Source organism: Hibiscus syriacus, unplaced genomic scaffold, assembly GCF_006381635.1.
Source record: "Hibiscus syriacus cultivar Baekdansim isolate YM2019G1 unplaced genomic scaffold, ASM638163v2 tig00110388_pilon, whole genome shotgun sequence".
Lineage (NCBI taxonomy): Eukaryota > Viridiplantae > Streptophyta > Magnoliopsida > Malvales > Malvaceae > Hibiscus > Hibiscus syriacus.
The window spans coordinates 1,095,787-1,123,178 of NW_024062718.1; the positions used below are offsets into that span (position 1 = coordinate 1,095,787).

The 27,392-nt window shown below is 35.6% G+C and overlaps 3 protein-coding genes across 4 annotated transcripts; 2 read left to right on the plus strand and 1 right to left on the minus strand.

Annotated features, from left to right (window-relative positions):
* Positions 1 to 11,705: 11,705 nt before the first annotated feature.
* On the minus strand, positions 11,706 to 14,372 carry LOC120122877 (UDP-glucose 6-dehydrogenase 2). The gene is made up of 2 exons (XM_039141921.1): positions 14,224 to 14,372; positions 11,706 to 13,413 (listed from the first exon to the last, which is right to left on the minus strand). Exon 2 carries the CDS (start codon positions 13,392 to 13,394, stop codon positions 11,952 to 11,954), a length of 1,443 nt encoding a protein of 480 aa, XP_038997852.1. The 5' UTR covers positions 13,395 to 13,413; positions 14,224 to 14,372; the 3' UTR covers positions 11,706 to 11,951.
* On the plus strand, positions 13,416 to 26,716 carry LOC120122876 (probable mitochondrial-processing peptidase subunit beta, mitochondrial). 2 transcript variants are annotated; one of them, XM_039141919.1, is made up of 11 exons: positions 13,416 to 13,427; positions 22,035 to 22,715; positions 23,867 to 24,031; positions 24,178 to 24,315; positions 24,420 to 24,571; positions 24,691 to 24,799; positions 25,123 to 25,221; positions 25,776 to 25,841; positions 26,080 to 26,187; positions 26,381 to 26,483; positions 26,520 to 26,716. In XM_039141919.1, the coding sequence occupies exons 2-10, from the start codon at positions 22,044 to 22,046 to the stop codon at positions 26,465 to 26,467; spliced, it is 1,596 nt and encodes a 531-aa protein (XP_038997850.1). In that variant the 5' UTR covers positions 13,416 to 13,427; positions 22,035 to 22,043; the 3' UTR covers positions 26,468 to 26,483; positions 26,520 to 26,716. The 2 variants fall into 2 exon arrangements, with proteins under 2 accessions (XP_038997850.1, XP_038997849.1); XM_039141918.1 differs by having other exon boundaries at positions 26,381 to 26,716.
* On the plus strand, positions 18,867 to 21,658 carry LOC120122878. The gene is made up of 8 exons (XM_039141922.1): positions 18,867 to 19,934; positions 20,051 to 20,087; positions 20,390 to 20,479; positions 20,584 to 20,703; positions 20,797 to 20,895; positions 21,023 to 21,082; positions 21,178 to 21,272; positions 21,480 to 21,658. Exons 1-8 carry the CDS (start codon positions 19,069 to 19,071, stop codon positions 21,607 to 21,609), a joined length of 1,497 nt encoding a protein of 498 aa, XP_038997853.1. The 5' UTR covers positions 18,867 to 19,068; the 3' UTR covers positions 21,610 to 21,658.
* Positions 26,717 to 27,392: the final 676 nt, after the last annotated feature.

Below are 27,392 nucleotides of genomic sequence, written 5' to 3' on the forward strand. Positions count from 1 at the left end.
GAAGAATATAAAAACCCTAACCCTAGATTCGAATTCGATACACGGGAGTGGGTGAAATTAGGATCAAACGAAAGAGAATAAAACGAATTAACACTGCGAGAACCAACTTAAAGAAGAAGGAAAAGATGCAAAGATCAGAAGAAAAAATAATTTGAATTTGCGACCGCGACAATGGTAAAGATTGGGGCGAACGTCGATTTATAGGAATTGGAAGAGTGATCTGCGAAGGCTGGAGATAAATGTGAAATTACAAAAAGAGGTTAGAACCTGTGGAAAAATTACTGAAGATGCCACTCTGGGATTCGGGGAATCTGATAAGGCCCATGAGGACTAGGATTTCTCTGACGAAAACTGATGTAAGAATTTCAGGATTGATTGTCTGTTTACGTGCGACGTGGATACTTGCAGTTTGCAGATTCATGGACTGTTTGACACGTGAAAAATACCTTGGTGGAAATTTCATTTACTCTATATAATTTTAAAAAGAGAAAATCGCCTCAGTGACCAAAAAAAAGTTATAATATACGATTTTAACCAACTTTTTTTGGATTTGCCAAAATGACCAACAAAATCGCAACGCGAAATAAAAATCGCAACGCGATCCCCAGAATCGCAAATCAGTTTCCAGAATCGCAAATCAGTTTCCAAAATCGCAACGCGATTCTTGAAAATCGCGATGCGATAGTACAAATTCGCATTGCGATTTTCCAAAATCGCAACGCGAATATGAAAATCGCAACGCGAACACATAAATCGCAACGCGTATCCGTAAATCGCAACGTGTATCCGTAAATCGCAACGCGTATGGGTAAATCGCAATGCGTATCCGTATATCGCAACGCGTATCCGTAAATCGCAACGATAATACATAAAATCGCAACGCGTATCCGTAAATCGCAACGCGATATTTAAAGCGCCATTATAATCGCTACGCGTATTTTATTTTCAAATTACAAAAAGAATATTAAGACAAAATCCCGTAATCGCAACTCATAACCTAAAACCTAAAATCACAACTCAGTCCCATCTCCATCTCTCACTCTCTACGGCGAAGAAATCCGTCCCCATCTCCGAAGATTTCCGTCCCCATCTCCGGCGAAATCCCTCACAACCATTCACGGTCAGAAATCCCTCACAATATTCAGAAATGGAAAATCAACCTCCGAGGGTTAGTTTTTTTAATTATTTTTATTTTGAAATGTTTGCATTATTGTAGGTTTTTCATATTGAAACTGATGATAAGTTTACTGGTCATTTCAATAATAGATTAACCATTTCACTTAGATTTCATTTCGCGTTACGATTCTGTCGTTGCGATTTTCATTTCGCGTTGCTATTCTCTCGTTGCGATTTTCAAGTTAGTATTTGTCTTTGTCTTTGTTCTGTCTTTTGGTTGAAGTAATGCAATCCATTCAAGTTTCAATTTGCAGAAGAATCGCAACGAGATAAATGAAAATCGCAACGAGAGAATGACTGTCGCAACGAGAGAATCGCAACGCGAAATGGAAATCGCAACGAGAGAATCGCAACGCGAAACCAAAATCGCATTGCGATTTTCATTTCGCGTTGCGATTCTCTCGTTGCGATTTTCATTTCGCGTTGCGATTCTCTCGTTGCGATTGTCATCTCGCGTTGCGATTCTCTCGTTGCGATTTTCATTTCAACCAAAAGACAAAACAGTGTTGCAAATTTTAGTTTAAAGAATAAACTACTACTTTTTATGTTTATTGTTTTTGGTATATCTTCACAGTGTAGTTTTTGGTATATCTAACTTGGTATGTTTATTGTTTTTGTAGAAATTTTTTTCGGCTCAATTGACCTTGAGAAATAAAGTCAGCCTGGCCACTACAATTGCAAAGAAGCTTTCACCTGCTCAAAGACAATTGTTTGAGGAAACCTGCTTCGGGCCATGGCTGAGAGTACAGCATCCGGGTGGAGATGCTAATTTGACCCATTTGTGGCTTCAGACCATGACATCAAATCTACCCGACAGTATACAACGTGGTGAGGAAGAGATATGGTTTCATTTTCCACCAGCGTATACTTGCTTTGGGCGGAAGGAGTTCTGCTTAATCACTGGTCTACGATTCGGACACGATGATGTAGGCCGGTACACTCGTCATATCGCCCGCCCATCATGGTTATCCCGGGTTTTTCCGGATGAGTCAATGGAGAAGCCGAACCTACATGTCGACGACCTGAAGAAATTATTTAATAAGAAAGCTGGTTTCACTCGGATGGAAGACGTCGATGTTGTCCGAGTATGCCTTCTACTACTTGTGTATGCCGGCTTTTTAGGCAGAGAGGCCAGACAACCTATTCATCGGGAGCTAATAATATTGGTAGAGGACCTGAATGCATGGAATCTGTTTCCGTGGGGTTCGTATATATGGAAAGCTACCTGGACTAAGTTGTCGTCTGCCTTTGATGACCGCAAAAGTTTGCGGGGCGATGGGTCCAAATACACTTTGTCAGGCTTTGTTTGGGCCTTTAAGGTAAGAATTTCTATATAATGTTTCTAAAATTATAATTAATTATTTAACAATTACTAATTTTGTTATTATATTGTTTGTAGATTTGGATATTCGAGGCTTTCCCCAGCATGCGTACATATGCAATAAAAACGTCAAATGATATTCCCAGGGCTATTTCCTGGAAGAGGAAAACTCTGTTGGATTGGGAAGACTTAATACCATATGCCACAATAAATAATGTAAGTTAACACAAATACTTTCATATAATATATAAACAAGTTATTAATAGTAGACGTTTAACTTTGTTTGAGTTTTTATATTTTAGGAGGCCAACATTCCATTACAAAGACTGACACCCACGGAGGAAGAGCTTGCCACTGATTGGTGGCAAGCTAGTCAGAATTTTTTTGATGGCACGGATGATGAGCAGCATCCACTTCCTCCAATTCGAGAGCCATCACCTCACCTAGAGCCATCACCCGATCGACCCGACTATACATCTCTAGAACGAGAGCCATCACCTATCCCGTCACATCATCGAGCCTCTTCTCCACCATCACCTCATGATAGGCGACCGGCAAAGATGCCACGACTCCTATCTCCCTGTTCTCCACCTCCACCTCAACGGGATGAGTCAAGGGAGTTACGTGATGAGGTCAATGCCTTGCGTGAGGAGATCGGTACTCTACGCGATAACGATGGTGCATGGCGTGTGGAGGTGTCAACTTTACGTGGTGAGGTTGCCGCTCTACGTGAGATGATAGTATCGTTGCAGAATGAGGTTCATACTCTACGCAACGAGGTAAGTTTAAGATTTTCCATATTTAACTTAATGATAAATTTACTCGTAATTTCACTTAGATTAGCCATTTCACTTAGATTGCTTAGTAAATTTGTTCGGTTGCTGCCAATTCTGCTAAACTGTGTATTCTTTAACACTGTGAAATAGTATTTGTCTTTGTTTTGTCTTTTGGTTGAAAGTAAATTTGTTCGGTTGCTGCCAATTCTGCTAAACTGTGTATTCTTTAACACTGTGAAATATATTTGTCTTTGTTTTGTCTTTTGGTTGAAAGTAAATTTGTTCGGTTGCTGCCAATTCTGCTAAACTGTGTATTCTTTAACACTGTGAAATAGTATTTGTCTTTGTTTTGTCTTTTGGTTGAAAGTAAATTTGTTCGGTTGCTGCCAATTCTGCTAAACTGTGTATTCTTTAACACTGTGAAATAGTATTTGTCTTTGTTTGTCTTTTGGTTGAAAGTAAATTTGTTCGGTTGCTGCCAATTCTGCTAAACTGTGTATTCTTTAACACTGTGAAATAGTATTTGTCTTTGTTTTGTCTTTTGGTTGAAAGTAAATTTATCCATTCAAGTTTCAATTTGCAGAAGAAGAAATAGTTTACTTTCGCAACACGAAACTTAAAATCGCAACGCGAAACCAAAATCGCAACGCGAAATGAAAATCGCAACGACAGAATCGCAACGCGAAACCAAAATCGCAACGACAAGATCGCAACGCGAAACCAAAATCGCATTGCGATTTTCATTTCGCGTTGCGATTCTTTCGTTGCGATTTTCATTTCGCATTGCGATTCTGTCGTTGCGATTTTCATTTCGCGTTGCGATTTTGGTTTCGCGTTGCGATTTTAAGTTTCGTGTTGCGAAAGTAAACTATTTCTTCTTCTTCTGCAAATTGAAACTTGAATGGATTGCATTACTTCAACCAATAGACAAAACAAAGACAAATACTAACTTCAGGGTATTAGTTTGAAACATATTTTTCTTTGTTATCTGATGCATTTTGTGAACTATGATAGAATAATGACTTGGGTGAATACAATGCAAGTTTGAAACATATTTGTCTTTGTTTTCACTGTTTAAAGATCATGTCTGTTTATTTACTGATTTTTGTATTTAATTATTTAGCGGCCCGATAGAGTGGATGCTTTACGTCGGGTTATGCTTGCACGACAGAGTTCACGCATCAGACAGCGTGCACGTGCTATTAAGTCTCCGTACACCCCAATAGTGCGAAGACACCGCAAGAAGAAGCCCGACTCGCCTGTCATCCCTCAAGAGTCCACTCCTATCGTTGAAGAGGCCCCCCATATCATTCCTCGAGAGTCCCCTCCCACCGTTCAAGAGGCAACTGTCATCGTTGAAGAGGTCCCTCCCACCATTCCAGAGTCTGATTCACATGGGGTAATATATCGAAGTATTGAGAAACCCCCACCGGTTCCGGACATGATGGATGAGAGTTGGCTCTCGTATGAGTTACCGGCCAGTACCATACCGGTATCTGAAGAGGAGAGGGAACAACTACCGGACACAATTTTGGATAACACCCTTTGGGCTAAGACCGCAGTTGATTTTTATCTACATGAGCGGAGCAAGGGGTGTTTCACTGACATATGCAAGCTCACCGATGATATCTTTTTGTTGCTTGAACGGCCTTGGTGGGGCGTATTATTAGGGGTCGAAGACAATGGCTATTTCGATGGGGGGGTAAGTCTTATATTTTTCTTATATTTCAATTTGATTAATTTTTTTTTAAATTTATGTAAGTCACTAATATATGTCTTTTTTTGTAAAACAGCATATCGATGCGTGGGTGACACGTCTTCTAATAATAAGAAAACTTAAGAAAAATAAAAATATACGATATACAATAATGCCGACGTCTTTTCACGCCGTTCACTTGAAGAATGCACGAGATGAATCATTTGATTTGGGCAATGGACAAGCTAAACTTTATCCTGCATGGTGGGAGGTCGATAAGGTTAGTATTTATTTTAGATTGAGTTTAAAGGTTTTATGAAATAAGTGCGCAAATGAATGAATTATTACTTATGATTGCAGGTGTTTATCCCTGTTTTGGAACGTAAACATTGGATTCTCGTCGAGCTTCAGCTCCCATCCCTTAAGACAATAGTGTATGACAGCATGATAAATTACATATCATTGGCTGATTTAAGAGATGTTATTAAGGGATGGAGCTCTCATTTGGCTAAATTCTTGGATGCGATCAATTATTGGACTCGTTCTGGAAACAAGAAGCCAAAGAAGCTCAATATTACAGTTATTAGAGACGAGACCGCGCCACAACAAACGAGCGGAGCCAGAGGAGATTGTGGTCCTCTCGTATGCTTGGCGTTGGAGCGTTTGACGACGGGAAGCATCAAGTATCTACCTCCCACCGATAGAGATAAAGCTGCAGTAGGCTTGTGGTTTCGGCATTATATGGCTAAATCGATATATACGAGACGCTGCCTACCTGCATCCGCATTATAAAAATGTCCATAAACAATTGGTAAGTTTATATACTTATAAATGAAAATGTTTGGTTAAGTAACTAGAATTCAATAATTTGCGTAGAAAGTGTTGTTTGAACAAATGTTTGGTTTCTGCAGGTTAATCTCAGAAGTGAACTGCGTGAAAATGATGTCGAGCTGCAAAAGTTGATTCAATAGTTTAATTGATTGTTTTTTGATTGTTTAATTGATTTGTAAAAGTTGATTCAATAGTAGATGATCGGAAATAAGAATTATTGCTTATTTTTGATTGTTTAATTGATTTGTAAAAGATGATTTGTAAAAGTTGATTTGTGTAATTGATGCGAACATAATTCTTATTTGTGCTTGTTTAATTGATTGAAATGTAATGGTTGATTTTGTTGATTTCAATCTGCATTATGTTGAAGGCAAAAATGACTATCGCAATGCGAAATGAAAATCGCAATGCGAAATGAAAATCGCAACGAGAGAATCGCAATGCGAAATGAAAATCGCAATGCGGAAATGAAAATCGCAATGCGTTTATAATTTCGCATTACGATTATCTCGTTGCGATTTTCATTTCGCATTGCGATTTTCATTTCGCATTGCGATTCTTTCGTTGCGATTTTCATTTCGCATTGCGATTTTCATTTCGCATTGCGATTTTCATTTCGTATTGCGATTTTAATTTCGTATTGCGATTATGTCGGTTCGATTTTCATTTCGCATTGCGATTTTCATTTCGCATTGCGATTCTCTCGTTGCGATTTTCATTTCGCATTGCGATTTCATTTCGCATTGCGATTCTCTCGTTGCGATTTTCATTTCCGCATTGCGATTTTCATGTTGGGATTTTCATTTCGCGTTGCGATTGTATTTTCCGTGTTGCGATAGTCAAATGCATGCCTAATAGTGATAACAACTGAATAACAAGAGTTGGTTAAGTCAAAATGGTTGGCCTGAGTCATTAATTCAACTGAAAATGTTAAAAGTTCACACATAAAATCCACATAATACAACGTTTGCATATGAGCTTTTGATGGCAACGTTTACATAATACACATAAAATGTTAAATGTTAAAACGTTTACATAATACAACTGAATAACAACGTTTACATAATACAAAGTTCACACCATATGAGCTTTGGATTTTGATGAGGATCCATATTTTGGTAGAGGAAAAGATGATTTTGATGGCACTGGTGATCCACATGTCAACCTTGTATGACCACTTTCCTTGCACCGACTACATGTCGATCTCTTCTTCTCTTCACCCTTAGACGGTATACGATCGTGACTTTTTGGTCGGCCAGGTAGCCTTCTGTCCATGGCTGGTGGCAAAACTGTTTGTAAGTCATCTGGTATGTCCCACTCAGAAGGATGTGGAATAGGGTAGACAATCTCGGCATAAGTCTGTCGATAAACTTCTGTAGTGTAGCAATCCATAGCGTATGCGCTTGAATCATCTTGGTTTAAATGAAGAGCAACTTTTATAACATGGCCACACGGATAACCAGATGTTTGCCATTTCATACAACTACACGTCTTTGCATTTAGATCGACTAGCCCATTTAAGTTATTATCCAGTACTTGAAACAAAGTGTTTGAACATGGTTCAACTCTCCATGACGTTGACTTCACAACACGTTTCGTTATCTTTTTTTCAGTCCATGGTGTAACACGATGTTCCAATGTTCCTGTAAATTTAAATAAACAATACTTAGTAAAATATATAATATGATAAGTTACGAATTCAAAGAAATAATACCTGCATGGTTTCTTTTCTTGTAGTACCACTGTTGAATAGAGGCTCGAAAAAACTCCATTAACATAGTAATGGGTAATTTCCGGGAATGACGACTTAGAGCGTTGATTGATTCTGCACTATTAGACGTCATGAAACCATATCTTGCTCCAAGTTGATGTACTCTTGACCATCTTTCAAACCCGACATCTTCTAGTGTTTGAGCACACTGAGGCAAAACACGTCTTAAACAATTTATATGCTTATTGAAATCCACTTCCCGATAAGCTTTTACAGCCTTCCAGTATGTCCATTTGTGCTTTTTTATACCAGCAGACCTTGATTTTAGATTTCTATACAAATGAACACCACAAAGTCCATGAAAAGCATCTGGGAAACACCTTCTAACAGCGTTGTCAATTGAGTTTGCCCTATCGGATATGATTGTCAGATTGCTAATAGGACCTATGCAATCCCTAAGATGCCCCATAAACCATGTCCATGAATCAGAGGTTTCAGATTTGCCAACCCCGTAAGCTATTGGCAATATCCCATTGTTAGCATCCATGGCTACTGCTAATAAGTTTACTCCAAGGTATCGACCTTTCAAATGTGCTCCGTCAACTATAATAACTGGGCGCATGCAAGTAATAAACGAACGAATCTACAAAATAATATACACAAGAAATATAATCATTTAAATGTGAAATGCATGTAACTAACAAAAATGAGTCAACAAAATTATATTGATTTACTAACCGTAGCACCAATGGCGATAAACAGCAACTCAAAGCGTCCATCTCTATCTGTTTTGATATGAGTTACCGACCCAGGATTTTTCAGCTTTAAATTGTGACAATAAGCCGGCAGTTGGGCAAACGATGCTTCTGGCGACCCCCTCAACAATTCCAAGGCATAACATTTGGCTCTCCAAGCTTGAGAATATGATATACTAATCTTGAACCGAGCATTCATGTCAGTCATAATTTCATGTCCCCGATATACCCTGCCATTCAAAAACATTAACTCAGCCAGAAAACCACCCAACACCTTTTTGTTTGCCTGTCTATGGTGAGGAAAAACTTGGGTTCTTGAACATGTATGTTTATCAATAAAAGTCCTAACTTGAAACATTTTGCAATCTTTTATTCTCTTTGCAATCATACGCCACGTACAGTTTTTGTCAATCATACACCTTGTTTCGAAACGATCTTTGCTTGATTTGTTAACTTTTAGTTGATAGCCATCTTCCACACATTTCGTATATAAAGCTATCTTCAAGTCTTCCTTTGTATCAAAACAATCATCTTTCTTGATACGAATAACTTTTGTGTAACAATCAACTGCTTTCTTTATCAACTCTTCTTCCGGTATCTGAAGTAATTCTGGCATATTCCAGTTATACGCCCGTGGCATTTTCTTTTCTTCGGGGACTTTTTCTTCTTCTTTTTCTTCTTCAGGATTATATGAATTACAGAATGGATGTTCAACATGTTCATTCACAGTCGTAACTTCCTCCTCATTATCATCAACATTACATTCTTCGGCAACGGCTGTTTCATCATCAAAATTCGGGTATTGACCAATATCAATATCATTACACGCATGGTCTGTTTCTTCTTCTGAAACATCATCAAAATCCGTGTATTGACCAATATCAAAGTCCGGATATTGACCAAGACCAAATTTCGAATACTGACTAGTACTCACAATTTTTTCTGTTGGCTCATCATCGTCTAACTGGTCAATACGAAAACCGGAATTTGGTGCTGAAAGTTGATTGGGATTTGGATTAGAGAAAGGTTGTGGGTTTTGAGAAAAACTTAGTGATTACTACCCGCTACTGACCCAACAATACTACTTCTAGGTTCAACAACATACAATGTAACATCATCTTGTGAAACACTAATGTAAGCAATGAATCGTTCAACATCTTCATTGTCGGTTAACAAATAAACTTTACCATTTCTCTGATAAGATAGCCTAAATCCACTTAGGGGCTCTAAATTCAATTTATTTGAAACACGTAGCATTAGAGTTTCATAAGTTAACTTTTGTAAAGACAATTTTAGTTGAAGATTTATGGGTAAAGGCATATATTGTAAAACACCATTAACATTATCCCATGACCCTCCAAAACACAAATCTATCCAAACATGATCAACATTAGATGATTTCATGGTTGTAACTAAACAAACGAGATGCGAAACTAAGACCTGTTGCCGGATGGGGAAGGATGTCGTTGGATATAGGAACGGATGTCGCCGGAGAGAGTGATAGATGGAGATGGAATGAGTTGCGATTTAGGGATTTAGTTTATGATTTCAGTGTTATATACCCAAAATTTCAGTGTTGTGATTTACAGATTCTCGTTGCGATTTACGGATTATCGTTGCGATTTACAGATTCTCGTTGCGATTTACGGATTATCGTTGCGATTTACGGATACGCGTTGCGATTTACGGATTATCGTTGCGATTTACGGATACGCGTTGCGATTTATGGATACGCATTGCGATTTACGGATACGCGTTGCGATTTACGGATACACGTTGCGGTTTACGGATACGCGTTGCGATTTACGGATACGCGTTGCGATATACGGATACGCATTGCGATTTACCCATACGCGTTGCGATTTACGGATACACGTTGCGATTTACGGATACGCGTTGCGATTTATGTGTTCGCGTTGCGATTTTCATATTCGCGTTGCGATTATGGAAAATCGCAATGCGAATTTGTACTATCGCATCGCGATTTTCAAGAATCGCGTTGCGATTCTGGAAACTGATTTGCGATTCTGGGGATCGCGTTGCGATTTTTATTTCGCGTTGCGATTTTGTTGGTCATTTTGGCAAATCCAAAAAAAGTTGGTTAAAATCGTATATTATAACTTTTTTTTGGTCACTGAGGCGATTTTCTCTTTTAAAAATATGTATTTACCTTTGAGACCTTTTATGATAAATCTATTCTTGATAAATGATTTTATTATTATTTTTACTCTAGAGAAACTAATATGATTGCGTATGAATTGGTTCAATAGGCCCTCGAATGTCATTCTTCTATTTGGTTTGTTTCTAATTTTTCAAATTGTATCTCGAATTCTATTATTACAGACACAATAAATAATTAATCTAGTTTATTCTAAAAACAAGATATAAAATAAATAATTAAAGGTGCTTGGATAGTTGGATTCGAATATGTGTTTTTTCTTCACTGCTTTTAATCACGTTCTGGTGTTATGCCACATGAAGCTTAGCTGTTAAATTCAATTGCATCTTTACACCTGAAAGGCTTAATTTGGAACCTTCATAACTGTTTCTTATTATAATTGGAGAGCTGCTGTTAGGTCTGTATACGAACCGAACGCACACGAACGGAGGTATGTTCATGTTCGTTTATTTAATAAATAAACGAACATAAACGATTTTTTTTGTTCATGTTCGTTCATTAAGGAATATAACTTGTTCATGTTCGTTCATTTAAATGATAAATGAACATAAACGAACGTAAACGAACATAATAAACGAACAACACAAACACAAAAAATAAACTTATTCGAACACAACAAATGAATGTAAAAAAAAGTAAACAACAAGAATAACAACTTAAAATTTATTAATATAACCTACAACTTTAGAGTTAATTTGTTCGAATACGACAAAAAACATAAATTATAAATAAACTATATGAACATAATAAATTCTTTAATTTAATTTGTTCAACAAAACAATTTTCTGGAAATTCAAACAACTTATATAATCTTCGTAACATATTCAGCTTGTCATATGTTCGAACATAAATGAACGATCATAAATGAACATAAATGAACGAACATATAATCGAACGTTCACGAACGTAAATGAACGAACAAGCCCTTTGTTCGTGTTCGTTCATTTAATTAAACGAACGCAAAATCTTGTTCATGTTTGTTCATTAAATAAACGAACATAAAAAAACTTCCAGCCGCACGATTAATGAACAATTCACTTAACGTTAAGTTCATTTACAGGCCTAGTGGTAGTATGTGTATTAAGAATAATTTAAAACAGGAAGTTGATGGTGGTTAGAAATACGAGTACTTAAAAGATGAGTTTTGTCAAGATGCTCATTTGTGGCAAAGTAAAATCATTTCAATAAAGAGACAATGTTTATGAAATTTCACCATTCTACAGATGACACGAGATTAAGTCCAACAATAATTAAGTTTTCTAACAACCAACAGAAAGATGGTAAATATTATTCAATATAAATGTATGGCGCCACAAACAGCCGTTTACTGTTTCACCATGATGGTAAAATTCCAACTCTGTTGGCTGCCATGGTGAAGGAAAAGCAAGGAAACAATCAAACTTGTAGGGGAAAAAAATTCGGTAGTAAAGAATAAAACTGACAGCCTCAAACTTTAATCCGTTGTCGCAGAACATGAGCATTTATGACCGTTGTATGCATCACATTTTATGCCACTGCAGGCATGTCCTTGAGCCATGCATCCAGTGGCTTACCAATCGAGTAGACTATGAAACCAATCTCCCTTAGCTGCTCCGCATTCACGATGTTCCGGCCATCAAAGACGAAAGCTGGCTTTTGCATGTTGTCGTATATCTTCTTGAAGTCGAGAGTCTTGAATTCATCCCACTCGGTCAGAATGCAAATTCCATGAGCATCTTTTGTTGCCTCATAAGCATCCCAGACACAAGTGACTTGCTTAACAGTTGTGGGACTCATGGGCTGCAAGTGAAGGGGATGGTCCCAGTCAAACTTGTTCATGGTAAGGTCCCTCTGGATCTGGTCCTCCGTGACCTGAGGATCATATATGCTCAACCGAGCTTTGTCTCCCAAAAGCCCCTTGCATACATCAATGGCTGGGGTTTCCCTAGTATCACCTGTATCCTTCTTGAAAGCAAACCCTAAAATAGCAATCTTCTTGTTTGAAACCGTGTTGAACATCGAGGAAACAACACGGTTAACAAATCGGTTCTTCTGATAGTCATTGATTTTAATGACTTGTCTCCAATACTCAGCCACCTCTGGAAGACCATTGCACTCACAGATGTAAACCAGATTCAGAATGTCCTTCTGGAAGCAGGATCCACCAAAACCAACACTGGCATTCAAAAACTTGGGTCCAATTCTTGTATCCTTACCGACAGCATATGACACTTGCATGACATCAGCCCCGGTTGCTTCACAAAGAGCAGACATGGCATTTACAGAAGAGATCCTCTGAGCTAAGAAAGCATTGGCAGCAAGCTTGGAAAGCTCTGCAGACCAAAGATTGGTGGTGAGAATTCGGTCTTCTGGGACCCAGTGAGCATAAACATCCTTCAATGCTTGGACAGCCTTGTTGCCTTCTGGGGTCTCCCGGCCTCCAATGAGAACACGGTCAGGGTTAAAAAGATCTTGAATTGCAGTTCCCTCCGCAAGAAACTCCGGGTTGGAAAGAATTTGGAATTTGATCCCCTTGCTGTTGTGGGTGAGGATCTTTTCAATTGCCTCAGCAGTTTTGACAGGGACTGTTGATTTCTCAACCACAATCTTGTCGGATTTTGATACATCAGCAATCATACGAGCAGCACTTTCCCAATATGTAAGGTCTGCAGCCTTGCCAGCTCCAAGCCCTTGGGTCTTGGTCGGAGTGTTGACAGAAACAAAGACTATATCAGCCTCACGCACATGTTTCTCTACATCGGTGCTGAAAAAAAGGTTCTTTCCACGACACTGCTTCACAACATCATCCAGACCAGGCTCATAGATTGGAAGCTGATCACTGTTCCATGCGTTAATCCTAGGAACAGAGATATCAACAACTGCTACTTCAATAGATGGGCATTTAAGTGCAATGACGGCCATTGTTGGCCCACCAACATAACCAGCTCCAATGCAACAGATCTTCACCATTTTGTTTTTATACTATTACCTAAACAAAGAGAAGTATTCAAATAGACGACAAAAAAAAAACACTAGAGAAAAACATTTCTCGAATCTTCCCAAAAGCACAAACCAAACAGTAAATCCAGAAGAAACTTAATGTCATTGTGAATACAGCAAGATCCATATTTTGTATGAGGTAAGTCTTTTCTCAACTTATGAAATGTTTTAGATATCTGAACTTTGCATACACGAATTCTCAGCAGGGAATAGAAAACAGTAATTGCAGAAAAATATACTCTCAGATCTGACAATTTGAGTTGCAAATTTAATTATATATTAACCAACAGATTACAAACAGTAGATCCAAAATTAAAACACAGGCAAATGAAAATCAAAACAATTCTTTCAGATCCATAGACAATTAGCTTGATTCAAAGCTGTAGTCCAAGTTTCATAACCATAACATAGACACAATTTAGCAGATTCGTTTTGTTAAACCAACAAAAACGAGTTCACTCTAGAAATATGGAAACTAAACGTTTTAATTCACCCAAAAAAAAAACAACGTAAAATAGCAACAGATTTTGAATCTTGTGGAATAGATACTCGGATCAAGAGGCACCGCTCAAAAAGATTCAAATATACCATTTTCATACATGAAAAATCAAGGTGAAAAAAGCAAAGGAAGTATCAATCATGTCAGATGGAGAAGCAGATCAAGAACAAACAACTTTAAAAAGCACATTTTTTTCCAAGCAGAAAAAATAAGCAACAAAAACTCTGTCCACCACCCAAATCACTAAGGTGAAAACTCAAAATAAAAGAAAAGAAAGTAGAATGATTTGTATTCGTTTACCTCAAGAATTGATACTCAGATAGAGACGATACAAGTTCAGAGAAAGAGGAGAAGAGGGCAGCTCTTCTTTAACGACATGAAATCAGAAGAGCGGGGTTGTTGTTTTTATACTAAATTCAATTCCAATTTTACCCTTCTAATTTTTCCGGGAATTCCGGTTGGCGGCAATAAACAACGGCGGGTAAACATGTAAAGTGACCACCGACGAAAATTCTTGTCAACTGAAATGAAATTACAAAAATGGGCATCCTTTAACAAAACCATGTCTCGTTTTTATTTATATTTATTTATCATTATATCCCAATGACATGTTCCTCCTCTGTTTGTGGAGCTTTAAAATAGCAGTGAAAATGTATTAAATAATCATAAAATTTATCAATAATCATTTGATTCGGTAAGATAAGATATTAAATCTTTTGAATAATGTAATGAATTTAAATTTTAACATTTGTGAAATAAATAAATTAGATTAGGAGAGTAATTCTCATCTCTGTAGTATCCAATCTAAATTAGTCAACTAATAAATCGTATACAGATGATTATAAAAAAAATTATAAAATCTAAAGCAAGTCGTATAATTATACGATGAAAGAATAATGCATGTCATCTCAATTTAGATGTTAAATTAATAGCTTTAAACAATTATCTTTGAGATTATACTTAGAAATCTTTAAGATGAAGATACAATTAAGTTGCAATGGCTAAGTCAACATTAGTTGGTCCATTCTTCTTGATTTTCCTAACACGAGGCTTTGACTTCAAAGGCTTAGGAATCAAGAAATGATATATCTTTTTGCTATAGAAGATATCTTAAAATAAATTACATTTAAATTTGAGATTTAATATTAGTGATATTTATTAATTAATAATAATAATTAATATTATTAAATAAGGAGGAAATAATTATTGTTATTAACTATTCTAATTAAAATACTAACATTGCTTTTTAATTATCTAAAAAACACGCATTCGCTATAATAAAACTTACTTTACACATGATTAAATGGAATTCATTGGAGCCCCTAGATTTTCCCTTTCTTTCTTAAAAGTAAAAGAAAGAGAATGAATGCAATATAATAGTCTTATCGGGGGGACTATTTTAAATGGTTTTTGACTAGTAAAACTCAAACAAACTTTCTCGGTGATTTTGTCAGTAAAATTCAAACGTTTTTTTTTTATGAATCGAATTTTATTATCCAAATAGCATAGAAATGTTACAATGCAATCAACCAATCTATAACAAAGAAGACTAAAAACAACCTACTTACAACAAACACAGATTGATTAGATTATACCCCAAGCATTACAAAGATTAATATTAGTACTATTTAATCTATTAATATTTATACCCTTAAGTTGAATACCAACAGCTTCTTTAATCTTTTTCAACATGTCTTCGATAGTTCTCTGACGACCTTGAAAAATTCTGTAATTCCTTTCTTCCCACAGTAAGTATATAAATTCAGTCCATGAGATCTTTAAGATTGTGGTGAGAAGAGACTTACCTTTCCATGTTGAAGCAGCCGTAGCAACCATAACATCTCATGATAAAACAATACTATTTAATCCGTTGAGCGACATTATTGGATTCCAAAGACGAACAGCAAGAGGGCATTGAGAAAAAAAATATGATTTCTAGTCTCTTGCTCGATGTTGCAGTTAACACAAATATCATCAGAATTGATTCCCATTTTGAGTAACCAATCTCTAGTAGGAAGTATGTTCAGCAGTGCCATCCAAGTGATCAAACTGTATTTTGGGATGTGCATTGGGAACCAGATAAGTTTGTGTCATGAAACTTTCTCCCTTTTATTACGAATTGAATCACAGATGTTACTAAGCTTTAATGAACCAGAAGAAGAAAAAATAGTTAAACTTGTAGCACACAATTTAAAGATTCTATTAACAGTCCAGCTTATGTTAGAACTTGCAACATAATTCCAAAAATCATGGTCTTTAAGAATAATTTTATGTTAAATAAGAATAATTATTAAATTTAAAAAAAAATTAATTTATAAAATGTTAGGTATTAAAATATATTATTAATAAAAAATATCTAAAATATATTTAAATTTTTTAGGAAAATTATTGTTCCCAGCCGATTTCGTTCGATCCATCCTAACCTTTAGATCAAATAAAAGTTGAACTTTATTGATTGATAATTATTATTTAATAAAAAGTTAAGAATGAAAATGCACTTTTTTAGATCAAGCGAGGATGATTGGATATTGGGAAAGTAAAAAACTTTTTAGTATAACGATTTAACTTGTTTGGTGAATATTTGTTCGAACTAAATATCTTGATGTCCCTTGTTCCCATATGTAATGGGATAAGGGGAGGTAAGATAGTAGGTTGTCCTTAACATTAGGTTGAGAGCAGCTTCCGTAGGAGACATCTAAATAATAGAGTTTTAAACTAATTAAGTTAAAAATTATATTTTATTAATTTATTTTTTTTTCAATGAGTCTAGTTGAATCAATTTATTTAAGTTAATTAAAAATAGGCCAAACTAAATTTTTATCAATGATATGATCAAATTTTAAGGTATAATATATAAAATCATATATGTATTTAAAAACTCTTTTAAAATAAAATAAAAGAAAAATAAGATATTTAAAATTTTATAATTTATTTATTTAAAACATCGATTCTATCATTTTTGAATAATTATATTTTTTTATAAAAGTAATGTTTCTATATATTATTAAATAAATTTTAAGAATTATGTATTTTGAACATAAATTCGATACCACAAAAGTACAATGATAGTTTGATTAACAATATACTCAAGGCCAAATTAAGGGCTTCGCAGTGATTTTGGCCTCTAAAATGAGATTTTTTTTAATCTTTAATAATTCATTAAATTTTAAATGAAATTATACTTTTAACTCCCAAACTTTTGATGCCTTCATTCCGACATCTTAAAAATGCCCATAAATATATTTATAATAATGAGTCACAATTCTCAACTTTTTGACATTAAACGATCGTATCATTAGGATTAATGGTACGCTTAAACTCGAGACCTAAATGAATAACAACAATTTTTTTACCACCGAGATCATTGAGATTCGTGCCACATTTATGAATTATGATATACACAAACAAGACAAAATTCAATCATTCAATTAAAATATAAATCATAATTAGAACATAAAAACCTAGTTTAAATTTGTATTAACATAATAAGTGGATCATCGACACTTTAATTTGAGAAAGAAAATAAAAATAAAAAGTTAAAGCATTCATATGTATAACTGAACCAACTATAATTGATAATTTAAAAAAATATTCTCAAACTAATACATGAATTTTAATTTCATACATTATTACGATACTTTTATAAATGGTGTTAATTTTTAATAACACAATAATATCACATCATACCATGTATCGACGATGATATCATATATTTTTCTTATAACAAAAAAACTATGGATTTTATAAAGCGTAACTCGTATTGATCGTAAGGTAACGAAGTTCGTTCGAGCAATTCAAGTCCGATGGTGGTTGGAGGGGTATAGAGCCTAATTGTAATCATGTTAGTTAAGGGTAGCCTAGATCTTAGAAATTTTGGCTATTGATCCAAGAAATGCTATAATTTTGTTTTTAAATTTTTTAATCATACTGATAAATCAATTGGTAAGCATAATTGCTGCACAATTTTCTGATGGGAGAAAAGATGAAAGGGAAATCTTCAAAACCAAGAATTAATGAAGTTGCTTCACGACTCAGCAAAACTAAAGTTTTGAGTGTAGTTGAAGCCATATTAAGTAAAGATGGAGATGGAGATGGATACGGAGAAAAAAAAAAACAAGGTTATGATGGCTCGTGTCATAAAATAAGGAATATATAAGAAATAGAAAATTTAAAATTATATGAAAAAGGGTTGAAAATATGACTATTGGGTACAAAACAAAAGTGCAAGAAAAATATTTGTGTTGAGTTTGTTATTTATTTATTTTAAAATGAAAACTATGTATAGGTTGGATCAAAAAGATGATCAGATTTCGTAGGTACAAAATTTTAGGTTAATTAAGAAGCATGGGAACTTTCCTCTCAAGGAAATTTATAATGTTTAAGTTTGTATTTTGATCATATTAGATCGGTGTTATACATAAGGGCATTCACATTGGTTGTGTTATAAAATGAATTGTTGTTATTTCTAAAGATATTGAATTTAAATAACTGTATCTATATGATGTATATATGTTATCAAGAGACTAAGAATATTCTAAATAAATACTATCTTTTAACCACTTCAGAATATTAAAAAAATTTATAATTTTCATATTAGAATTTTTATTCCTTGAATTATCGATGAAAGAAATTGTGCGACTTTACCCAAATTGGCCCAGATCAATCCATTGCTAAAAGCTTCAATCCATCATGGCCCAAAATACAAATCCAACCCAAAAGGATTCGATTGTAATTTTCTAAAATAATAAAGGGTGTGTTCGTATCTATATGCTCCATTCCGGTCTTTCCCGTCCATAACGGTTACTCATCAAAGGATATCCCAATTATTTCTCTTAATCATTTAATCTAACGGTTTATAAATATAATCCACATTTTTTAAAAAATTAATCCGACGGTCTCCAAATAACCCCCAAAACTAGCCGTTACACAGAGCGTAGCCAGGCTTCCAACGTTCATATTTTTCTTCTTTTCTTTGATTTATTATTTTCTTCCCTTTCACTTGTTTCATCAAAATCGTAGACTCCACGGATTTTCTCTCACTTTCTTGGAAATCTTTTTTTCCTTCTAATCAATCAAACACCAATACCCAGTTTTTATTTTCAATTTTCGGTCCACTTCTTGAAAGATTTCCTCAGTTTTTCCTCAATGGAGGTTGCCAAGAACACTAAACTGGGGACTCCTGTGAAAGACCCAGAAGGTTATTCTCGATCGAAAACCCCAAAGGATTCGAAACATTCTGAGAATTCAAATCCAAACATTTCCAATTCAACTTCTCCATTAACAAGATCTTCAAAATCCAAGAAACATTCTTCCAGGAATCCGGTCATTTATTCACCGAGTAACAAGCATAGGGAAAGGAAGTTTGTGGTGGTGGCTAAGAAGACCTCGAAGAAAGTGAAGTCCGATTTGAATCCGACGACGGCTGGGGTTAATTGCAAATGCAAAGAGAAGCTCGGTGGGAATTCGAAGAAATGTCTATGCGTTGCTTATGAAAATCTGAGAGCGTCTCAAGAAGAGTTTTTCAAGAACAAAGCTGAAGAATATGCTGAAGAGACGGGTGAATTGGTTGAAGGTTATGGATCAGATAATCAAGAGATTGACGAGATCGAAAACTCAAGTGAAGCAGGCAGTTCTACTATTATTAAGAGGAGGAGAGATAGGTTGATGGAAGAAGCAAGGAATAGTGTGCCTGAATGTGGGAAAGTTATGCATCTGGTTAAGGCCTTTGAGAGTCTTCTTTCGATACCGGATCCAAAGGATACAGATAAGGAAGGAGAAGATGAAAAGGAACCAAGAGAAGAAAAGATTGGTAATTATAATAATAAGAAGAAGTCACTGAAATGGGCGTTACCTGGATTGCAACCAACAAACGTGACCGAGGGTGACGCTGAGAATGATGATGAGACATCATTTTCTTCATTTTGTCCATCGGATTTTGTTTTGACTGCTGAGAATCTTGGTTTGGATCCACGTTTCTCAGTTTCTTCTTCGTGGGACAGTAGCCAAGAAAGGTCAGAGAAGCAACTGATTGATTACTTTACCCGCCCGCAAACATATTTGCTGCTTCTTTTTTATATTTTTAAGTTGTCTGATTGTTGGTTCTCTCATCTATGTTACATTGTTCAAGCAGGAATCCCAATGGAGGTCGAAGAAGCCGAAGAAATGTAAGTAACCATTCACTTAAGATAATATATTTTCAGTGTTTCATATTGTGATCGCGAAAGCATTGGTTAATTATAGTAAACATCATCCATGAATATTGATTGTGAAAAGAATGGAAATTGCAAAATAGCTATTGTAAACATTGATCTAAACTGCTTATAAATGAATCATCAGGCCTCTCTACAATTGCTTATATAGGTATAGTGGTCTATACTTAGAACATGGATCACAGATATAAATATATATGCAAATATAAATGTTTATTTTATGCATTTTGGCTTGTGAATTTTGTATTGCATTTTAGAGCTCTGACTCTGCCGGGACAACTGGTGGGAGGAGATGGAAAAAGCAGCTCAAACCCACTTCCCTGAAACCATTCAAGCTAAGAACTGAGGTACAGCTTCAGTTTGACTAGAGTTTCTGTTTATAGACCATGTATCCATCTTTATTTGAAGTGATTCTTATGTTATAATCTTCAATTACTTGTTACTGTTACAGCAAAGAGGTAGGGCGAAGGAAAAAGAGTTCATGAAGAAGATCCAAGAAATGATGATAGAGCGAGAGAAGAAGCGGATTCCGATTGCTCAAGGCCTCCCATGGACAACCGACGAACCAGAGGTCCGAGACCACTTCTATACAGTTCAAATTAAGTGAAAATATTAACAGTTACATAGATCTTTCTCATCAGTTCAAGTGTGTTGTTTAATGCAGGTGTTGATCAAACCTCCTGTTAAAGAGAGAACAAGACCAGTAAGCCTAAGACTCAATAGTGATGTGCGTGCTGTGGAGCGTGCCGAGTTCGATCACCAGGTTCATTTTAATTACTACTGTCTGATTGGTGGCATTGATGTTCTGAAGTGCTATATTGTGTATCTAATCTGAAGTACATACATAAATAACAAGTTTGGAAAATCATTCTTTTTGTGTGTGTTTCCAGGTGGCTGAGAAGATGAGTCTAATAGAGCAATATAAAATGGAAAGGGAGAGACAGCAAAAGGTAAATGATTTTAATATATATATATATATGCATGATTTAAGGTTTTTGACTTTAAGCAAATAATCTAATTTTTTTTTTTTTTTTTGCTGTTGAAGATGGCAGAAGAAGAAGAGCTAAAGAGGGTTAGGAAGGAGCTCATTCCAAAAGCACAGCCTATGCCTTACTTTGACAGGCCTTTTATTCCTAGAAGGTAAAAGATTTTACCTTGGTTTAGCTTCAAAATTCTCAAAAAAAATTATTTGATCAAGCTTCAAAAGCTATGTTATTATTCGGACTCAACTATGTTATTCAGGTTTGAATACTTGAAGAAAATGAAGAGTCGGTCGGAATAACATAGTTGGAAAATTGATTGGTATTGGTTGTACTAATGCGGTGTTTGTTTTTGGTTATGTTGAAGGTCATTAAAGAATCCAACTGTACCAAGGGAGCCAAAGTTCCACATTCCACTACATAAGAAGATAAAATGCATGTCATGGAATGACACGAGTCAGTACACTTTCCAAGGCAATGAAGCAAGAGAATTATAGGGTTCTTTTCTTTTCTTTTCATTCTGTTATTTTATTTACCGAATAATGTCAATCCTACTCCTCCCTTTGTCTGAAGATTGTGAAAAGCAACCAATTTAGTTGCAGTTCTCATTTTCTTTGGTGGAAATGAAATGTCTCATTCCAATGACTTCAATTCGAATATATATATATTTTTTAAAAATAGATCAAATAAAATTAAATTAACTCAAAACGTCCGAATAATTTCAAAATTCCTATTTATAAAGTAAACAGATATTTCTTTTATTCTTGCAAAGCGACATAGTATTATAAGAATGAATCTCATACATCAAATACGACATCGTGACAGTGTTAAGCATTAAGCTAAGAAAAACACCGCAGCCAGACCTTCCCTCTCATCGGTCTACACAAACCTAAAATATACAATCAAAAACTCACGCAAAGAGCCATAAAAAATGGCGATGAAGCAGCTTCTCTCTCTAGCTCGCCGGCCGCCCAAGCCTGCTTCTTCTTTCACCATCGCCCGATCGTCTTCCTCCGCCGCTTCTCCTCTCGCTTCTACTGCCTCTGCGGAATCTAAAGAGATCTCCCCTCCTCCACCAACCGCCATGATCTACGACCGCTTAGCCCTCTCCGTTAAAGAAAAGCTCCAAAAGCTCGAAAACCCAGATTCCCGTTTCCTCAGATACGGTTCCCCTCACCCCACCCTGGCATCCCACGCGCACATCCTGTCTTCCCCCGAAACCAAAATTACTACTTTGCCCAACGGCCTTCATGTCGCCACCGAATCTACTCTGTCTTCCCGCACGGCCACTGTTGGGGTCTGGATCGATGCAGGGTCGAGATTTGAGACCGATGAGACAAATGGGACTGCACATTTCTTGGAGCATATGATATTTAAAGGTACGGAGAAAAGGTCCGCGAGGGAACTGGAGGAAGAGATTGAAAATATGGGAGGGCATTTGAATGCTTATACTTCTAGGGAACAAACGACTTATTACGCCAAAGTCATGGATAAAGATGTCTTTAAAGCGTTGGATATATTAGCTGATATTTTGCAGAATTCGAAGTTCGATGAACATCGAATTAATAGGGAAAGGGATGTAATTCTAAGGGAAATGGAGGAGGTAAGTAAAAATCGTTTCTTTGTCATTTTTTTATTTTAAATGGGTTTTATCTTATATTTATGTTCATAGTTCAATATCAGTCAATTGTCTCTGTTTTTAGAGAACATAGGAGGGGATATGAATTGTTTTTTTTTTCATATAGGATGTAAATAAGTACTCAGGTTAATGATTGATTTAAAAATGTCAATTTTGTGGAATATATATGATCTTTAAGAAACGTTTGGCGAAAATGATTATCAGGGAGAACTGAGAAGGATATAAATTTAGCAACGTAAAAAAATGGCTTTTTATGGGTTTAGTTTGTTTTGTCTTATGTGTGTTGAATTGGTTGGTTTAGTCATGTATTCTATCTGTTTTGGGGGAATATTATTGGTAATTGGAATTAAGATATATGTAGGAAGTAAATTCTGTGTGTGTGTGTATGGAATTTACGATGTTGTGCGGACTCTTGCTTGACACCTGTGTCTGGAACATATTTGGAAGAGTGGGGTTATGATCCTCCAACTATGTGAAAGAACTTAGAAGAAATTGAGCAATATGTGTGAAGCGCATATCCATATACGATATTCACTTCCCTTTTTAGTCTGGCTAACATAGGATTTTAATGTGTTTTTAAATGATTTTTGGATGGTATGTGTTTTATTGATTGATTTAGAACGTTGACTATCTGTTTTTAGGGAATGGAGTGAGATAATGGGGTTATTTTGTGTTTTCTTGCCATAATGATTAATGGATTAATGTGAAATGGAATATGTTATTGAAGGAAATGTACGTAAAATGTTTTGATTAATGCCATTATACATGATTGCTTGAAAACTTCTGTGAAAAAATGTTATTTTGTTCGCTTAAAATAAGTTGTGGCTGTTTTACGAATATGTGAAGCTTGTTTGTTGGCTTCTAAGTAAGTTGTTTGGTTTCTTTGACATATTTGGCAATAACTGGGTTACATGTGCTGTATTGGAATTTAAAGGGTTACTGGATTTTATTGAGTGGTTGGTCAGAAATAAAATTTTTGTATTTAAAGTGTACACAAGCTTTTTTTTTATTATTATTATTCTAAAATAGATGGCATTAACACGTGCACTTGTTCTTCCTATTTAGTTATATGTTTATTATTCATAGAAAGACTATAATCTCGGGGAATTTTGTAGGTTGAGGGTCAAACAGAAGAAGTTATTTTTGACCATTTGCATTCAACTGCTTTCCAATACACTCCTCTTGGTAGAACTATTTTGGGACCTGCTGATAATATTAGGACAATAGCCAAAGGAGATCTGGAGAAATATATTCAGACACACTACACTGCTCCAAGAATGGTATGCATGTCCTTAAATCTGATGAATTTTTTGTGTATCGATTTAATATTATATGATCAAATCCTTAAAACTTATGAGCTATTCCAGTTATTTTAGAATATTGTTGGTAGGTTCTTATAATATGAGTTATTTGGCAACTTTTATAGGTCATTGCCGCATCTGGAGCTGTTAAACATGAGGAGGTTGTTGAGCAAGTAAAGAAGTTGTTTACCAAGTTATCATCTGATCCAACCACTGCTTCTCAGCTAGTTGTGAAAGATCCAGCCGCTTTTACTGGTTCTGAGGTGGAGTGCCATTACTCTTGTAACTGTTGAACCTTCTTATTCAGTATTGATATTCAATGTGTTATGCCATCTAAGGATTTGTTGTTCAAATTTGACAAAATCAGGTGAGAATAATCAATGATGATGTTCCTCTAGCACAATTTGCAGTTGCCTTTGAGGGTGCATCTTGGACAGATCCAGACTCCATCGCTCTAATGGTTATGCAGGCAATGTTGGGTTCATGGAGCAAAAATGTTGGTGGTGGAAAGCACATGGGGTGAGTTTTCTCCTTAATCCAATCACATTATAAACTGGATGAGTCCTTCTCGGCGGTCTCATGATGAGATTCTCCTTTTCCAACAATGTGTTGATTTGTTCTGGTGTTTTTCCAAACAGCTCTGATCTGGTACAGAAAGTTGCCATTGATGAAATTGCTGAAAGCATGATGGCATTCAACACTAACTATAAAGATACTGGTCTTTTCGGTGTCTATGCTGTTGCCAAGGTGAGATTCCCTGCCTGTTCATGTAACTTTTTGTGTAATACATTTAAACATGTATATATATCAACTACTACCTATTCGGGTTGACAATATCTTTAGTTATAAATTTGTGAGATTCTTTGACATCATCATAGATATTTATGGTTCTCGTGTAGTGGCATAAACATTGTATCTGGTCCCCCCCCCAAATTTAGTTTTAACAATTTGATTTGCATGTGTGAACCACAAGGGTTATTGGCTATATGCTTTTGTATTTTTGTTTATTTTTTTCATTTTATTCTATCTTTTATTATGAATGAACATTAAGTTTTATGTTCTGTTTTCAGCCTTATTGTTTGGATGATTTGGCTTATGCTATCATGTATGAGATAACCAAGCTAGCTCATCGTGTTTCAGAAGCTGATGTCATTCGTGCTCGTAATCAGGTAGCTAAAAATGCTGCCTTTTTTTCATGTTTGTAGATATTAATTTTTGTATTTTACGTTTTGTGTCTTTTTAAGAACTTCAAGCTGTATGCCAATAGAGGACAAAACCAGTTGCCAGTAGGTGATCTTGCTTTCTACTTTAAAAATGTGTATATAATGCACCCACAAGTGTAGATTTCGTTTAAAGACCTTAGTATTTGTTAGGTACATTTTATTTGAAAAGGTATTGTTATTATTTTGAATATCACCAATTTTATGGTGCAATTTTAGACGAACTATACCCTTTTGATGGAAATAAATGCAAAAAGAAGGAAAATGTACTTGCCATGAGTTAAAATATCACCATGAATTGATGCCTGCTGTAGGTAGTCCTTTTATTCTCTCATTTTACTTATAATCCATTCTTACTCTTTAACTCATTTCTGCATGTTAACATCACAAAAATCTGTGTATGGTACCAAGGTTGTGCCCTTAAATAATGAAGGTATTGTTTCTCCTGTAAACAAGAAGATATATTCCATCTTCTCAATCTCAACTACTTTTTTTTTCCTCAGCTAAAGTCATCGTTGATGCTTCACATGGATGGAACTAGTCCTGTAGCTGAAGATATTGGGCGCCAGGTATGCATTGAAGAATTTTTAACAATGTTAAAAAGGGAGTGGAAATCGAATTGGTCAGACCTCTGATTTTTGGTTTAATTGTGGTTGAGTTGGTTGATCAAACTCCTGTAACTGACCATGGTGTGCAACATATACCCCAGATAGTAGCTTTGCTGAGTTGTTTTTGCAATAGACAAATTTACTATCATTTGTTACTCATTTCAGTTGCTTGTTTGTGTTTGATCTCTCATCCTTGCAGCTACTTACATATGGTCGGAGAATCCCATTTGCTGAATTATTTGCTAGGATTGATGCTGTTGATCCAAGCACTGTTAAACGTGTTGCAAACCGATTTATATATGACAGGGTAAGAACCATAACCTAACCTAGCTATTACTACTATACCCTTGCAGCTTTCACTGAAATGAGTTCAAGTGGATACAACATTGGAATGCCTTTGTTATAGTAGGATATGATGCTTTAATGCCGTTCTTTTGGTGGGGTGAGACTGAACTTTCTGGATATGATGCTTTAACTTTCTTTGTGTTTGGTTTGGGCAGGATATTGCAATTGCTGCAATGGGTCCTATACAAGGTTTGCCTGATTACAACTGGTTCAGACGGAGGACCTACTGGAACCGGTATTAGATTATTTTGTTACTTGGTCCTTTGTTGGAAAAATGAGACAACTATATGGTAACTTTTGCACAACCAAAATCACTGGGAAAACACCAAGGTAGCACCATTCTATTTGATTACTAGGGTTCTTGGTTCTGTAACTTCATTGTTATTCTGTAATAAGGAAATGGTGCTGTCAGTGGTTGTGCTGAGGATCATTGAGAATTTGTTTCAGTTAAGCTAAAGGCACGTGATGATTCCCCATCATAATGTTGATAAGATTGAGTTGCATTGTATTTTTGGATCATATCTTCAAATGACGTTTTATGTTTGAGCCATTTTTTAAGGTTAAATATTTGTGTCTGATGAATATATGGTTTTATGAAAGAAATTGAACGTATTTGTGTTCAGAATTTACATCACTTTCATTTTCAAGCCTTTGGTAATTTCCCTGCTCCTGCTAATTCATCAACGTAATAGAATGCTTGAAGCTTAACTGACCTCTAATATTTTCAATGCCAAATCTTTTGTTGTTGCTGAAGAAACAAAATGATCTCATTCTCGGAGCTTGATAATGTCTTACACGGGAACAAGAATCCTTGAACACCGTAATTTCCTCCAATGAATAGAATTCCAGGAAGTGCAAGCCATATATATGGGTAAAATCACCCAAATAATGAGGTGAACAAAAAATTCTCAACCGAAGATCATCGTATTTTATTTTCTCAAATAGAGTATTCTCTTTAGTAACTTAGGGATGATGCATGAATCGTCTGATTTCTTCATGTAAACTTCTAGAAGACCTGAGTCTTCCCAACCTTGGTGTACAGCTTTAGGTGTGAAAATATAGATGTTGATGATGTTTGGAAAGAGCAAGAAGATAAATACAAATTTAAGATTCGTATCTTCTAAACGTCTTTCAGAAAATGTCAAATGTTTTCAACGACTTTCAATT